Source organism: Alosa alosa, chromosome 10 (assembly GCF_017589495.1).
Source record: "Alosa alosa isolate M-15738 ecotype Scorff River chromosome 10, AALO_Geno_1.1, whole genome shotgun sequence".
Taxonomy (NCBI): Eukaryota; Metazoa; Chordata; class Actinopteri; order Clupeiformes; family Clupeidae; genus Alosa; species Alosa alosa.
In genome coordinates, this window is record NC_063198.1 from 10,455,611 (window position 1) to 10,471,634 (window position 16,024).

The window sequence follows — 16,024 nt, forward strand, 5'->3', positions numbered from 1 at the left end:
GCTGTCAAGGTTTATCATCAAGTTGTTGTTGTTGATTTTTAAAAAAATCTAAATATACATTTAAAAATAGAATATGGCTTCAGTACCAGCAGCATCCTGCAGCACAATGACTTCATGACATATTGAGATGGCCCCTGTATATGACCCTATATGGCTAATTGAACAGCTGACCTTTAAACGTGTAATTCAGCCAAAGGGGCACAAAGGATTCTGTGAATCTATCCACCTCAGACCCATGAGACTGAGACAGTGAGTTGATCTATCAGGCCTTGAGCTGACCTGGGTTTGTGGCTGGTAATTAAGTTTTGCTATGACCAATCAATTCAGATCCATTGAATTCCAGTTGTGCAGTGCCAGTAACAGGGAATGCTGTCACATTGTACTGAAATTCTCACCCTCATAAATAATGTGACTAATTTGTCATTTTCTATACCATATATAGTATCTATTTTCAGCTAGTGTATACCACATAGGTTGTACATACAGTTACTGTAGATTGTGCTGCATTGTTATTGAAATCCTGCACAAAGCATTGTGCTACATGCACACTAACATACATCTGACCTTAAAGCAATATTAACACTTCTATTTTGTGCCTCATGTAAGAGAGTTGGTGGTTTCATGGCTGATAAAGTGAGGAGGGGAGAGGGACCTGGTTAGCGTCAGTGGTCGGTTCAGCCAGGGAGCTGTGATAGGGCTGTGGCTAAATTAAGAGACTCACAGCGGCTCGGGGCACCAGTTGTGCTCACTGTGTCTGAGTGACCCTCTTCACTGCTTGATGCTGTCTGAGGCTGATAAATAAACCAGGTATGGGCTTGAGAGGGTGTCGGGAATAGGAACACACACACACACACACACACACACACACACACACACATTTTTGGGTGAGACACATACAGACATACATGTAGCCTCATATACTCACACACACACACACACCACACACTAATATTGGAAACAGACACATACAGACATAGCCTCATATACTCATATACTCACACACACACTTGGTTGTGGCTCTATCTGTGGCTGTAATGGAGTGCTCTATCTTCACACCCGGGGAGAGGGAGTGACAATAAAGGCAGACTCTCTCAGGGCTGATAGGGAGCTGTGGCCATGACGAGCCGAGTGCATTTAAAGCAGATACAATTAACAACCGCGGAGGGCTGGATAATCACTTGTCGCTTGCTTGGGTGCCCTCTCCTCCCTCTCTCCATCCCTCTCCTCCCCCTCCCTCTCTCTTTCTTTTTTTCTCTCTCTATCTCTCATGCCATCCTCTTGACATATCTGGCCATGAGTGGAATGACCAGGCATTATGTGATTTGTTTCTTTCATGTTAAACTTCACAGTGAGCTGTGAGTCCCTCTCTCTCTTTGTGTGTGTGTCAGTTTGTGTGTGTGTGTATGCCCTTGTGTATCTGCATGTGTGTGTGTGTGTGTGTGTATGTGCTTGTGTATGTGCATGTGTGTGTCAGTGTGTGCGTGTGTGTATGTATGTGCTTGTGTATGTGCATATGTGTATGTGCTTGTGCATGTGCATGTGTGTGTGTGTGTGTGTGTGTGTGCATATGCATATGCATATGTGTGTGTGTGCGCGCGCATGAGGCAGCATGCTTGTCAGCATGCATGTCAGCTTGATGGGGAGAGTGTGATGTTACATCACCAGTGAGATGTGGGGTGTTTGGGGCTTAAGCTTCTAACCCCTGTGGATGACTCGTCCTGAGGCCTGTAATTTGATCTGAACATCCTCGCTCAATTAGAACTCAGGGAAGCTAGAAATGCAAGGACCGAAAAGGAGATGCTCTCTGTGCTTTATCCAAACAGCCAACTGCCCACATGCATACACACACACACACACACACACACACCTCTTCATTGTGTGCGCTAACTTTCATCAAAGCATAAGGCCAGTGAACCAGTGGGGGTTTCCTTAGTGAGGTCACTGTGTCCTAGAAGAATTAAGAATGAAAGAGTGTGTCTCTGTGTGTGTGTGTGTGTGTGTGTACAAGTGTGCGAGTCTGTGTGTGTGTGTGGGGCATGATTGTGAATGTGTGCGTGCGCGTGTGTGTTTACGCGTGTGCGTGCGTGCACACGTGTATGTGTGTGTGTATGTGTGTGTGTGCATGCGTGTGTGCGATCCTGAGAGCATGAAAGACTGCACACCATTCTTGCATGACTGCAGTGTTAGTGTTAGTCTGTTTGAATGTTTGTTTCCGTTATCTCATTCCCGCTGGCTGGGTGGGTGTATTAGACGCTCTCCGTCTTCCTGCTGTTGCCCAGTTTCACGCGCAGTCTCCCTCACTCGCCTTCTCCCACCCACTCAGCCAGGCCTGAGGCACAGAGGCCACTGCTGCATGCCCTGAACATCACCAGCATGTGAAAGAGTACACATGAGGAAGGGAGAGAGAGAAGGGAAGGGTATGTATAATGTGTGTTTGTGTTTGTATTTGTGTCTGTGTGACAACATGTGTGTGTGTGGGAGTGTGTGTGTGTTTGTATTTGTGTCTGTGTGACAACGTGTGTGTGTGTGTCTCTCTGTGTGTGTGTTCAGTGTGTGTGTGAGAAAGAGATAGAGAGACAGAGACAGACAGACAGAGAGAGAGAAACAGACAAGAGAGGGGGGGGCACAGAGAGAGTGTGTTTGTGTGTGAGCATGTTGGGGTCAGAATGGGGATATTCTTGATTCTTTGCCAGATTTCCTTATCAGCAGTCGACATACACGCTGGCCCTCGGTGGTGTCTCTTCCCTCACCCTGCCAGGCCTCCCTTGGCTGAGGCCTTCCTGTCTGAACAGCACCCATTCAGACCCACAGTCCTACATGCGTTTATTACCTAATCAGGAGTTTCATCTGCACAGACACACGCAACACAGGAAAAACTACACATGCTCACACCACACAATCAGTTTGTTGTTCTCACACTTCAGGCAAGCCATGTGTCTTTAATTTAACTTGCTGCATGTTATTTCATAAAATATCGGATTTCTGCCCTGCCATGTTATGACATGTTGGCTAAAATAACAGTGAACTGCAAGTCTGGAATATTATGCCAATTGAATTTAGAAATATTTTGTAACAGAAATGTTTGTGCTATTTTTGTTCCTACTTTGAGTTTTTTTGCTATGTACCATGAAAAGCTGAAGAGTACTTTAGAACATAGAAACATAGCACATTTGAGAATATAGTCTCTCAGATACTTTTGAGATTCAAAAGAGTGATCAAATGCATTGCTCTCAGTTACACTGTCTTGTAAAAAAAAAAAAACTCTGATTTTTCACTGTTCAGTATCTGCAGTTGAGGGGTGCCATCATGAGTTTGACAGTTCCCGCCGGAGAGACAGAGGCACAACTGTCAAAGACCTCCTCCTGTCGGAGCATCTGTCAGAGGTGCCGTAAAGCATGTCCGGATCAGAGCAGGAGGTTTAGAGGCCTAAACGCTGCACCTGGTGAAGCCATTCAAACACCCTGCACACGCACACACACCCTGCTCTCTGCACAGTGTGTGTGCCCCAAGGAGTGTGTACCAAGGGATGTCCCTGCTCCCCACCCCCCAGTTGCCATTTGCTGCCTGTCAAGACTGTGCTGTTGTGACGTTTGCACACACATGCCTAATATTTATCAGTCTCTGCTTCTTCACAATGCTTACATTTTCTCTCTGCCACCCATCCCCCTCACCCTCTCTCTCTCTCTCTCTCTCACACACACTCACACATACATACACACACGCACACGCACATATATACTGTATATTCGTCCCTCCGTCTCACTCTCCTTTCAGCAGTATTGCTCTCTTTCCCTCCCTCACGCTCCCGCGCGGACGTTGACATTGAATCTAACAGGCAGAGGGGGATGCTGTGTTGGAGGGGGGGAATCCTTTATGTAACTCTGCTGCTCAGCTCCTCACGACTAACGCTTTCTCGTCCCCTCGCTGATACACTCTCATTCTCCCTATTCTGGGGAAACACCAGGCCTGCTCACCGTGCGTAGGTGTAGGGTAAGAGTCCTCGTATCTAAATAGAGGATGTTTTTATTTCCCTCTGAGTTTCTGTGGGTCAGCGCACGGCAGGAGGAAAGGCCGAGGGCAACAGGTGTACGGAGACCCAGAAGGCTCAAGAAACACACAGTCAAGCTCTTACTCCGTGACCTCTGTGCCCCCTGTGTGCAGTCTGCGCTGCGTCTGCTGTCACCGTTGTCATCTGGAGACAGCTGTGGGAAAGACAGGCCTCTCTGCTTTACCACATTCTATCTAATATGGGGATACACCAGAGAAAACCCTGAAGGAGAGGAAAATAAGTAGAACAGGCAGAGAGAGAGAGAGAAAGAGAATGAGAGAGAGAGAGAGAGAGAGGGTGAGGGGGATGGGTGGCATAGAGAAAATGTAAGCATTGTGAAGAAGCAGAGACTGATAAATATTAGGCATGTGTGTGCAAACGTCACAACAGCAGAGAGAGAGGGGATGCAGAAAAGAGAGACAGACATAAAGCAGAGTGTGTTCGTAATGATAACAGAGCTGCGAGACTGGCTCTTGTGTCAGCAGGAGTGCCCACCAGCTGTGTCGTGGACCAGAGGAACTCTCTGAGACGAGATTTTCAGGAAGCTGGGTAATCTCTCTCCCAGATAAGACAGCTGTCCCCAGAGGGCAGGGGAGGAAGGTGTCAGAGCAACACTGGGGAAACAAGGGGATTCCCATGCTTGTCCTCCAGGGTCCAGTTCAGAGCGAGGCACACACATGTCAGCATCTTTCACTTTCAAAAAGTAGCTATCATCAGCAAAACCCACTCTATTTGACATGATGCTTTTGGATAAGCTTGGCAGTTCCATGTGAACTGGCATAATGGTATTTCAAATGATGTAGTATGAGAAAGAGATTAGAAAGACATGCCTTCATTTTTTTTTTAGCACTGTACAAAACAAAGCAGAACTGATCAAAACACCCCCAAGAGATCCATTTTTCAAAATGGAGAGTGCTCGCTCTTCAGCCAGGGAGCATCTCCTTTTTTGCACTGCCAAAGTGAGCTCCATCACTCCCCTCTGCCTTGCTTTTGTTCCTCCTCGGATCTTTCCCTATTTTAGTATGTTCCTCCCGATGCCTCTCACCCCTGTGAGTAAAGATAAAAACTCTATAAAGATTTTTTGAAGATAGAAAGACGCAGGGGGAAAAAAGACGAAGCAGGAAACCTCAGCTAGAGGAGAGAGAGAGTCATGGCTGTGTTCCCAGTCCGGTGGGGTGGTGCAATCTACTCTCCGGAGTGCAGCCAAGTCGAGGATACTCCGCTCAGAATCTCCAGAGCGCTTTATAAGGACAGAGGAAAAAACTCTGCTCTGGCTATATTTAGACAGACTTTATCGCTCTCTCTCTCTCTCTCTCTTTCTCTGTGTGTTTGTGCTGTTATGAATCTCCAAAGCCATGTGGGCGGCCTATGCATGCGAGAGAGTGAGAATTCTAATGAAGCAGATAAGAGGCTGGCAGGTGGAGAGAGAAAAGAGAGAGAGAGAGAGAGAGAGAGAGAGAGAGAGAGAGCTCCTCTGTTTCTTCGCTTGTGCTGACCACATCAGTTGGTTATTATCACTATCACCATCATCGCCACTGGTATTTATGCAGCGCGGCGCTTTTAGTGAACAGCTCACTGCCTTTGAACACTCAGTCAAAACCAGGCCTGTTTGACCATTCACTGACAGCAGGTTTACAGACATTTCAGCTGGGAGCAAAAACATATCTGTATGCATTCCTGCCATTCATATTTCTTTCCTTACATATTCCCCCACTACGCTGTAGTTATTCAACAGACAGGGATATCTCTTTTGGCAGTTAAATGTGTTCCATTACACAAGCTGCATTTGTGCATATTTGAGTCTGTATAATGTAGTGATGTGTACTGATGGCTTCAGTGGTCTTATCTTATCTATGTAGATTGCTATCTCTGCACTTGACATTTCTTGACATCACTTTGACCTCTGCATCTCAGAAACACATATAAAAAGCAAACAGCTTTGTGAAATAAAACCCACTCTTGAGAAACCTCCACCAGTTCCCCATTTATCTCAATCTCATGGCGACGCTAACAAACCATAGTAGTGTGTTGGAAACGGTAGCTGGTCAACAGCCAAGTCGGAGCCAACCCTCTCCATTCGGGCGGAGAGGGGCTTTAATTGGCCAGACATGTGCATAGGACAGCCATGAGGACGACAGGTCTGTTTGCCAAGAGATTATTTATGGGATTGAGAGAGTTCCCGCCAGTAAGAAGCCGTTAAGACAAGGAGGAAAAACCGGGAGATGGGAAAGCGAAAGAGAATCTTGTTCAACAGGTTTTGGGATCATTCCTCCCATAGTAATTTGTTGACTCCATCTAGTGTTGCTACTGATAGCAGGTGCGGCTGACATGACAGGATGATAACCCACAGAGGATAATTGCTCATGACATCAGTTAGCGGAGCATAACATAACCTGCAGACAAAGGTTACATTGATGATAATAAACAGTTTTAATATGGACTCAACATATTCCATATTCTGCAGCTTTGATATGTCCAGGACACACACAAGAAGACAATCATTAATTATAAACACAGTCAGTCTCACGCACACACACACACACACACAAATGTAAACACATCTCTCTTGTCTAGACTAGTGCACACCTGTCTCCCTTTGGAAATTGACAACGGCAAGCTCACCTCACCCCTGCCACCATCACCACACCCATACCTCTTTCCTCACCCTCAGCAGTCCGTCTGCCCCTGTACGCTCAGAAGCAACTGAGGCCCATGAGAGGCAGCTGGCCAAGAAGAAAGCCCCATTTGCATGAGCTGTCCAACACGAGAAGCACGACCAAGAGCTCCAACTGCCAGGCAAACAACATGTAAATGACATTCAAATGATGAAGCTGGTTGAGTTGAGAGGGTTCAGAAGGTGAAGGTTACAAGGCCTTGTGCTTCAATGTCCTTAACCGTCTACTTCCATACATGTGTAGTGTGGAAGGATGATAAGGATGATAACCTTGGATGATGAAGTTTTGTGAGATTGTATACTTGTTTACTCTCTCTCTCTCTCTCTCTCCCCCTCTCTCTGTGTGTGTGTGTCTGTGTGTGTGTGTGTGTCTGTGTGGACTGTCTGATTGTCATTTTCCTTCCTCACAGAAAGCTAGTTTACCTCAGCACAAGCACTGCTCTGGGAATGACAAACTATGACATCACTATAGTAGAAACATTCACGCAACACAATGGTGCTCTGTGAGGGAGCAAGAGCGAGGCGTGGCCAACATGCACACAGTGTCTTCATGCACACAGGAACAGAGCAACGGCCCGAGCTGCTGTTTCGCCTTCTTACTGTGTCTTCAGCCCTCCCTCTCTCTCTCTCTCCTTTTCTTTCTCACTCTCTCTCCTTCTGTCCTATCTCTCCACCCCCCATTTTTTCTTTGTCCCTCTCTCCCTCTCTCTCTCTGTTCATCTTTGGCCCAGGCGCTGGAACGCAGGGATGGAGGTGGAGTGGGCGGCGATCTCGTGGAAACAGAGACTGTTCTCTTAGGCCGCCAAACAAAAGCCCAACTTAAAGGGATGCCTGGCTTTTGCAAGTCCAAGTGGATGGTAAAACAGATGCATTCACACACAGTATCCACATACATGATGGTAATGACATACAGCACGCTCACACCCTCACACACTTACACATTGCCCACTGTTCAATAGCAGTTGCCCCTCCCATCCCCACAAAGCTGACTGTTGGGCCAGAATAGTATTTAGACAAAACTGCTGAGTACTATCCACTTCAAACAGCCACAAAGGTTTACAGACAGTGACCACACTGTCGCAAGCAACACTGCAAGTTGAAAAACAGTTGACATTTTAGATGTAGCCTATTTGAAAATTGTGGGATTTAAGCGGATCATTTACAACGACCACATCCTTCTCTGTAACGGTTATAGCAGCAGCAAAGACCCGTGGCAACTCAAAGTCACCTCTAGCTGTAAAATGGGTCAAGAAGACACAACAAACACAGCAGCACACTACTGTGCAAACAGTGGATAAGCACCAGTGAAAAGGCTCTGAGTTCTGACTCTGAGCCAATACAAATCCCACCTGTCCTTCAATTTATGTTTGAAAATAAACAGCACAAGTCGAGAACAAATGACCAAGCGTTGCACTCTGGGGTTTCCATTCACCATTCATCCATCCAACCACCTGCTCTTCATATGTGTTCCTTTGTATAGGGGATATGATAGCCTAGCATGTCAGAACTCCATCTGTTTTTATTACAGATTTGTTCATTTGTCTAATCCAATGGATGTATTGGGGAGTTTTTTTAGTCAATTTATATTCGCCCACACAGTTTTCCAAAGGCTATTGACATAGGTTCTGGATTGCCTTACCATATTTAGAAGTGTCATCTGATTCTGACTCTGATCCAATTTTTCGCCGTTCATAAAAATTTGAAATATATTGTTGGTTGATTCTAAAATTGGGTGTCCTTAAAATGACTGAACAGACTAGGCCTGAATGGGGGTACCAAGAGATGGGAAGACTGATTAATCCTACATTCCAATTCCTCTGGGATTTTTGAGAGAGGGAGAGACCGTGAGAGAGAGAGAGAGAGAGAGAGAGAGAGAAAGAGAGGGGGGGAGCATCTGCTTTTCTTTTTAATTTGTCTGTGAGGTAGCCTATATGTTCTGTTGCCTACTCTAAACATATTCATTGCCAAGAGATTCACTGGGGCATTCATCCAGGAAAGTAGGCTATTGATAAAAATGATACCTGACAAGTAGCTTAACAGTAGACTGGACAACTAGGAGACTGTAGCCTAATAGGCTACTAAATGTGGAACTATGGGCTATGCATAAAATTGTCAGAGTAAGCCATCTAGTGGTTATATGTAACCTTGCAACAACAAGGTATAGGTAAAGTAGGCCATTTTGCATGCATAGCAAACCGCAGCCTAATTCCATGATATTGTCAAGGGCAACTCATATATTTTGAAAATAAATACATTTTTATTTATATAGGCCAGAGTTCGACGTCTTCTATCACAAACAATGTCTTTGACAAAGTCTTTGAGAACAACAAATGCAACATGATTGTCTAGCGTTAAAATATTTTTAGTGAAGGGGCTTGGCTTTTGCTTTGGTCACGTATTCTATTTCATATGTGCTGTTGTTATGGATACAGTAAACACGTTATAGGCAATGTGTGAAAGTGCAGAGGATTGAACTCTTTGCGCAGGTGCAATACGACCACCAGCACCCGAATCTCGATGGGGTGGGCACTGGACAGCAAGAGCGTGCGAAACCAGGTAAGTCGCTGGAACTTGCCCGTCATGCCGTCACCTGATTGCTTGCCGGAGTTTTCAGCGCAGTCGAGCTAACCTTCTTGGTTGTGATGGGGGGTGGAAAACTTCAAGTATTTCAAAACGACATTTGGGGATAAGAGAACTTGCATGTCGGCTGACAGACAGGTGATATGACGCATCGTCCTCCTAGCACAATCATTCGGTGTCTTATCTGCTGCATGCATTATGGCGTCATAACTATATAGATGTGGAGCGTAATAACTAGACTTCTGTGGCTTGAAGTTTGGGACTAGCCTTGGCTATGTAGCCTATGTCAGAGAAATTACATCTGTCAGACCTGAAGCGATCTTGAATGTAGGCAGTTCGTTTAACCTGTTTATTTTTCTATGTATTTACATAAGCAAGCTCCCTTTTCAGTAACAGGTGTGTATGTCATTCCTTATCAATCAGCTCTGTCCATTCATGTCTTTCATTTAACCTGGTATTTACATGTCTTGTAACGTCGTGTGTACCTGTATTCATGTCTTTCTTTTTGTCTGTAATCCCCCCCTTATGGGTCTTTCCAGTGGCAGCACTGACAACAGGATTGGTCAGCGAGCTGAACCCAAACCAATGGCCGACATATGAGATCAACAGGAAGGTAACAGACCTGGGCTGCGGAAGGAGCATGCAAGAGGGGCCAGAGCACCAGGTGTCCATGACACTCTGAACCGGTGCCGACTGAATGGAGGTCCCTAAGACCAGGAGATATGTCCAGCCAGGACACAGGGAGGACAGGCTAACGGCCACAGAAAAGAACCTTGTGCCCTCAAGTGCAGTGAGTGGTGAGTGGGCCAATATAAAAATGCCCTTTTCTCCACTCTCTGTTCAATCACACAGCGTATTGGCGAAAAATATGTGTGCCTCTATCTATCTAATCTATCTATGTATGTCAGCCTACAACAAACATGCCAGGAGAGAAAAGAAAGAGGAGTCTGTTTACCTCTTGTTTAGGGATTAGCTGGGGTTGCTCAGGTGTGTGTTTCAGTCCGGTTTTGAGTTAAGCATTTTAAAGAGCCTTAAAAACCCTCAATCACCGTGGACACCGCAGTGGAGACACCTTATACAGCGCAATATAGCCTTCAGTGTTTGCATTGACTGTAAAGGAGCGTCAGTACACATTCTGAATAAATCATGAGAATCATGGTCAGAAATGCGTCGCAGCGGACAATTACGATGCGGCAAGCAAGAATGAGGGCATTACAGTTCCATGGCCTTGCTCTTTGATCCAGTGGTGGAAAGGTCAATGTCAGAGCTCAAGTTACGGTCTTAAAGGGATTATTTATATTGTGTTGAGTGTATCTCGTTTTGCTCCTGGCCCAGTTCCAAAGTAAGGTTTTATTTTCTAATAGGCAATTTGGGACAAATTACTTCAGTTTTGTCTGCATCAGACCGCGCAAACTGAATGTCCTGTCACCATGCAGGCACATATGATGTTTAGAGATTGTGACTGTGTGTGTGCGTGTGCGTGTGTGTGTGTGTGTGTGTGCGTGCTTGTCTCTGGGTGCCTTCATCCCTTGCACAGATCCTTAATGAATGTCCTCATTAGTGAATATGTGGTGAATATAAAGTATGTATGTGCTACTGATGTGCTACCTCCCCTTCCCCAGATGTGGAGGGCCAGAGTGATGGAGATCGGCCAGGTAGACTGCAGCAGCGGGCACAGTCTCCCGCCCAGTCCAGCCCAGAGAAGTGCTCACGGACCACTCCATGTAGGAACAATCATCTGCCACATCTAGCCCACAGCACCACTCATTCTGTACATGTCACTGCTGATACTTGAAGCACAGAAACACAGACATAGACCATTGTACCGTTTACAATCATGCATGGGCACTCACTTTTACCAGTATACAGTACATCCTGTTAAATTAGTTTCTAATGGGAACATTGTTTAGATCAGCAGCAGTGCTGTGTGTGGTGTTGAATCCCAGATTGTGTGTGTAATGAGTAACTTATGGATGAGCCTGGTTTCTTGCTTTGGTGGTAGTGGTGTTATGTTTTGCTTTTACCAGCACCACCTACAGAAGGGAAGGTGCGGCGCAGCCTGCTCAACCTGCCCATGATCAACCCTGAGAGGCTGCGGATGGCCCGTGTTCTGGTGGACAAGGCTGTCAAAGTACTGTTGAATTCCGTGACCTTTCCGTATTCATTCCAACCTATTCACATTTCTGTATGGTGACCAGCAACTCCACATTCCCTATCTTGTCAGATGCGGAGGATATTTTCTATACAGGGCCCATATCCTGTGGTCCGCGCTGCTCTGAGGGCAAGGGGGTGGGTGGAACGTCGTCTGCCACGGGCCAATCAGCAGGCGATGCATCGCCGTGAAGAGGATGAAGATGACACAAATGATGGGGATGACAGCGGTGATGACGATGATGATGGTGTGGAGTGAGGACACGAAAGCCCAGTGTTTTTATATCAGTGGTCACTCTTGTAATTCTGTCGTCAGTGTCTCTGTCAATATAATCTTATTCGTTTTTGTAGACAGTCCAGAGGAAACTGACAAAGATGATCTCAATGATTTGCATAACCTGATGGTGAGATATTTCTGAAATTGCTTCCAAGGACAATGTTTTTTTTTTTGGAGAGTAATATCAATTTATTCTCCAGGGTCACAGAATAGATATGGAATTGCTTTCAGTGACATCCTCTCACTTTGTGTTCATTACATGTCTTTGTTCTTGACATACTTTACATTTCTTTGTTCTTTTTGCTATTCTATTTTTAGTCACGACTTGTTAGGAATGAGTTATCATTCTTCTACTGGACGACACGAAGGGACACCATTGATACGCGCTCACTAAGGAAGGAACAGATGATCAATCACTTTGCCAAGGCTGGAACCTTCACCACCAAGGTTAGCCCAGACCCACAAAGTATCACTGCCAAACAACAATAATGTCCATAGACATCCTATTGCATTATTTTCATTCTAGTGGTCACAATGACCACCATGTTCTGCAAGTGCCCACACACTCTCTTAATTTCTATCTTCTCTCTCTTTCTAGGTGGGTCTGTGTGTGAACCTAAGGAACCTGCAGTGGTTCGATGCAGCAGACCCAGATAGCTTTTTTCCACGCTGTTACAGATTGGGTGCTGAGGATGAGAAGTATGCGTTTGTAGGTCAGTATCTGCATCCACTGTTCTTTACTCTCTCAATCCCTGGCAGCAACCATATTCATGTGTATTAAATATTTTGTCCTATGCAGCATACCACAACATTTTGTTTGTCCAACTAATTTTCTTGTAAGAGGACTTTAGGAGAACAGCTTGCACAGGTCTGCTTCAGTTCATCGTGGAGAGAAGTCGAGGGGAGTGGGGCACAGGTGAAGGAGTTGCATCTGCTTGTACAACTGATCCGGCACGTCCAAGTAAATGACAGACTATTTGTGAAGAGTTAATACTAGTTTCACAGTCACTGTTCGTTCATTATTCATTTGTGGGTGTTGTTTAATAAGATCCCCCATAAGCTGAGCCGTGTTCACAGAATGTTTTCATCTCCACAGTATCTAAGAAACCCTGTAAAAGGCCTGCCGTGTCACCGGTGAGCCCTAGAATCATCGAAAGTGCTTTGCAAGTGTGCAAGGACTTCCTTGACAGCCTGGAACACAATGACATAGACATATCCATGGAGACGCCACCCACCTTGACAGACCAGCAGTGGTCAGAGTTCATTCACAACTACTACCTGGTTGTCCAGTGAGTGTTCTCTTCTTTCACCTTCATAATAAGAGCCTTTTAACCCAAAATAAGTTCATTGGTGTGTCAGCGTGTTTCAGACGAGTCACTCTTTCTTTCACTCACCCAGTGATGGTGCCGATGTCGAAGGTAGCGCATATTATTTGAGCAGTTGCCAAGATATACTGCAGAGGCTACGTGAAGTCTGTCCACAGATGGACACTGATGGCGTCCACAACATCTGGATTGTCAAACCTGGAGCAAAGTCCCGCGGCAGAGGTGAGCTCCCTTTAGCATGTTGTTGTTAAAGTGTTATTTTATGTAGTCTCTTCACACAGCTGTATCATAGACCATAATAAGCACTGCAGGCCATTTGTTTTACAAAATTGTAGTCTCTCTCCTGTTTCCTCAGGCATTATGTGCTCAAAACGCCTGGATGAGATCCTGAAGCTCGTGGATAGCGACCCAACACTGATAAAGGACAGTAAGTGGGTGGTGCAGAAGTATCTAGAGCGCCCCCTGCTGATTCATGGCACCAAGTTTGACCTGCGTCAGTGGTTCCTGGTCACTGAATGGAATCCCCTCACCATTTGGTTTTATAAGAAGTGCTACCTTCGCTTTTCCACCCAGCCTTACTCAGTGGAGACCATGGAAAAGTAAGTGAATGTTTGTCATGGTTTTCATGGTCTTTCGTTGATCTCACATTGACTTTTTCAATGACTGTTTTTCAGCTCTGTGCATTTATGCAACAATTCCATCCAGAAGCATTTTCAGCCATCGCTGCAGCGCCACCCCGAAGTTCCGGAGGACAACATGTGGTCATGTGACCAGTTCCGCTCCTACCTGTCCAGGCAGGGATTGGGGGCCAAGTGGGGCGGTGTGGTGGTCCCGGGGATGAAGTCGGCAGTGGTGCACGCACTGCAGGTGGGTGCTACACATTGGTGGTTGTTACTGAGGTTCCCCCTTCACTGTAAAGCGCTTTTGGATGCCTTGAAAAGCGCTATATAAATGCAATGTGTTGTTGTTGTTGCAGACGGCACAGGACCTGGTGGAGTCGCGGCGGGGCAGCTTTGAGCTGTACGGAGCAGACTTCATGCTCGGTCGGGACCTGAGGCCGTGGCTGCTGGAGATCAATGCCAGTCCCACCATGGCGCCGTCTACGGCTGTCACCACCAGACTGTGCACGGCGGTCCAGGAGGATACGCTGCGCGTGGTCCTGGACTGGAGGTTTGATCGCAATGCCTACACCGGAGGCTTTGAGCTCATTTACAAGCAGGTGAGGTGGAGGATGAATCTTTGAGTTAAGTGTGAAATTCTCTAAGTGTCAACGTCATTTATTATCAGCACTATAGGTTTTTTCTATAGAAGTTAATTGACAATATGTGTTAAATTGATATAAGGACACATGACATTGTGGATGGTGTAAATTGTTGTGTCATTATGTCATTAAAGGAGAATTCTGGTGATTTTTCACATAGATCACTGTTTCTCAAGGTCACGAGTACTGACGGTATGGAAAACCCCCAAAAACAATCGGTTCTACCTAGCTCGAGTTGCTGCAGGCAACAGCTTGAGATGCCAGAAAACTAAAGTGCTACACTTTGTACCAACAGTAGGCCTACTTGGTGGCCTCGAAAAACAGAGATCTATGTAAAAAAACACCGGAATTCTTCTTTAAGTATCAATAAAAAAGGGATTAGCAGGTAATTGTTCTAACCTACTCCACCTGTGTGGTTTACCTGTAGGCAGCAGTAGATGTACCTCAGTATGTGGGGATCAATCTGCTCATTGAAGGCTCTCAGATCAGGAAACCACGCCCTCCTGCTCCAAAGCCCTCTGAGCCTCGTTTCATTCCACCGCCACCCCAAGTGCGGCGTCGCTCACCACGCAAAGACTCTGAGGACAAAACTGAGAAATCAACTGAGAAGCTACCACCTGCTAACATCAAGAAAAGTTTCAAGTCAATGGTGACAGAGTTGACATTCAAAAAACCCAGGGTGCAGCCATCAGCAGCATTGAACAGGCTGGGTAGTCATGGGACTGGAGAGATACAGAGAGTCCCTCACCATATCAGCATCACAGACAACTTGAAACTGCCACCCAGGGTGCTAACTCGGTCCCTGGATGTGCCCTTAAGGAAGCCATTTCTCTGTGGACATGCAGCGAGGCCCAGATCAGGGAAGGCTCGTGCTAAAGAGTTTCCCCCTGGTCCTGTTCTTTCTCTGGGGGTGTTCAGCCTACATAATTCAGACAGGGGCCCCACGTTGTTGGTTCCCACTCCAGTTGTCCCACAGGCCAGTTTCCGATACCAATCATTCTCCCGACACCAACATAAGATGTTAAGAGTCACCTGTGTTGGGCGGAGCATGCATAAAATATGATGGCGTTCAGAGAGGACAACTTGTTTAAACATTTTTTGCACATATATAACCACTGTACCTCACAATAAAGTATCATGCAACCAAAACATTTGTGAGATTACTCAAAGGTAAATTATTGATTAATATATACTACTTTTGTCAAACATTAAGAATACATTTTTTTTTTAGTTCAATTGGAAATACATGAAAAATAACATGGTCAAATCTTTGGTTTATAGTATCTTTTTTACTAATGTATTTCAACTAAAAGTTGCACGTACACCCATGGAGACCAAGTAGTGGAGAGGAGCAGGGGCGCAGGTACCCATTTTTTGAGAGGTATGCAACAAATTGGCGCCCCCCCCAAAAACACAATCAACTAAAGTAAAACAAAAAGCCAATAATTTACACTATTAGTTAAATTATTATAATTATTATTTTTTTAAGAAATTCTGCCAATTTGAACTTGAAGTATTGTTAAATGGTGCATTGTCATTTTAAGAGAGTCTAAACGGTTCTCATAACGTCCTTTTGCCAGTTATTGCTCACGAAGGATAAGGCTGATCCAACTCTAGCCCGTTTGCCACATTATCAGCACAATATTAAGCTATTAATATTAGGATTGTTAGGAAATGTAAAAATGTAATGAGTTGTTGCTAGAGTGAC

The 16,024-nt window shown here is 45.5% G+C and overlaps 1 protein-coding gene across 9 annotated transcripts; it reads left to right on the forward strand.

The window, feature by feature from the left end:
- Window positions 1–2,182: 2,182 nt before the first annotated feature.
- Window positions 2,183–15,465, forward strand: ttll3 (tubulin tyrosine ligase-like family, member 3). 9 transcript variants are annotated; one of them, XM_048255226.1, is made up of 19 exons: window positions 2,183–2,417; window positions 3,283–3,383; window positions 6,720–6,855; window positions 7,133–7,579; window positions 9,209–9,278; window positions 9,842–10,099; window positions 10,925–11,026; window positions 11,330–11,433; window positions 11,527–11,701; window positions 11,805–11,857; window positions 12,049–12,177; window positions 12,329–12,443; window positions 12,572–12,691; window positions 12,827–13,019; window positions 13,129–13,277; window positions 13,411–13,654; window positions 13,730–13,922; window positions 14,032–14,274; window positions 14,744–15,465. In XM_048255226.1, exons 6-19 carry the CDS (start codon window positions 10,000–10,002, stop codon window positions 15,377–15,379), a joined length of 2,556 nt encoding a protein of 851 aa, XP_048111183.1. In that variant the 5' UTR covers window positions 2,183–2,417; window positions 3,283–3,383; window positions 6,720–6,855; window positions 7,133–7,579; window positions 9,209–9,278; window positions 9,842–9,999; the 3' UTR covers window positions 15,380–15,465. The 9 variants fall into 9 exon arrangements, with proteins under 9 accessions (XP_048111183.1, XP_048111184.1, XP_048111182.1 ...); XM_048255227.1 differs by having other exon boundaries at window positions 6,723–6,855; XM_048255225.1 differs by lacking the exon at window positions 3,283–3,383.
- The last annotated feature ends 559 nt before the right edge of the window (window positions 15,466–16,024 follow it).

Excerpts from the sequence above, each read along its gene's own strand:
- ttll3 (XM_048255226.1), top strand. The coding sequence starts at position 10,000 with ATGGAGGTCCCTAAGACCAGGAGATATGTCCAGCCAGGACACAGGGAG. Across the intron at positions 11,702-11,804 it reads CGGTGATGACGATGATGATG|ACAGTCCAGAGGAAACTGAC; the intron begins GTGTGGAGTGAG and ends TCGTTTTTGTAG. Across the intron at positions 12,178-12,328 it reads CTGGAACCTTCACCACCAAG|GTGGGTCTGTGTGTGAACCT; the intron begins GTTAGCCCAGAC and ends CTCTCTTTCTAG.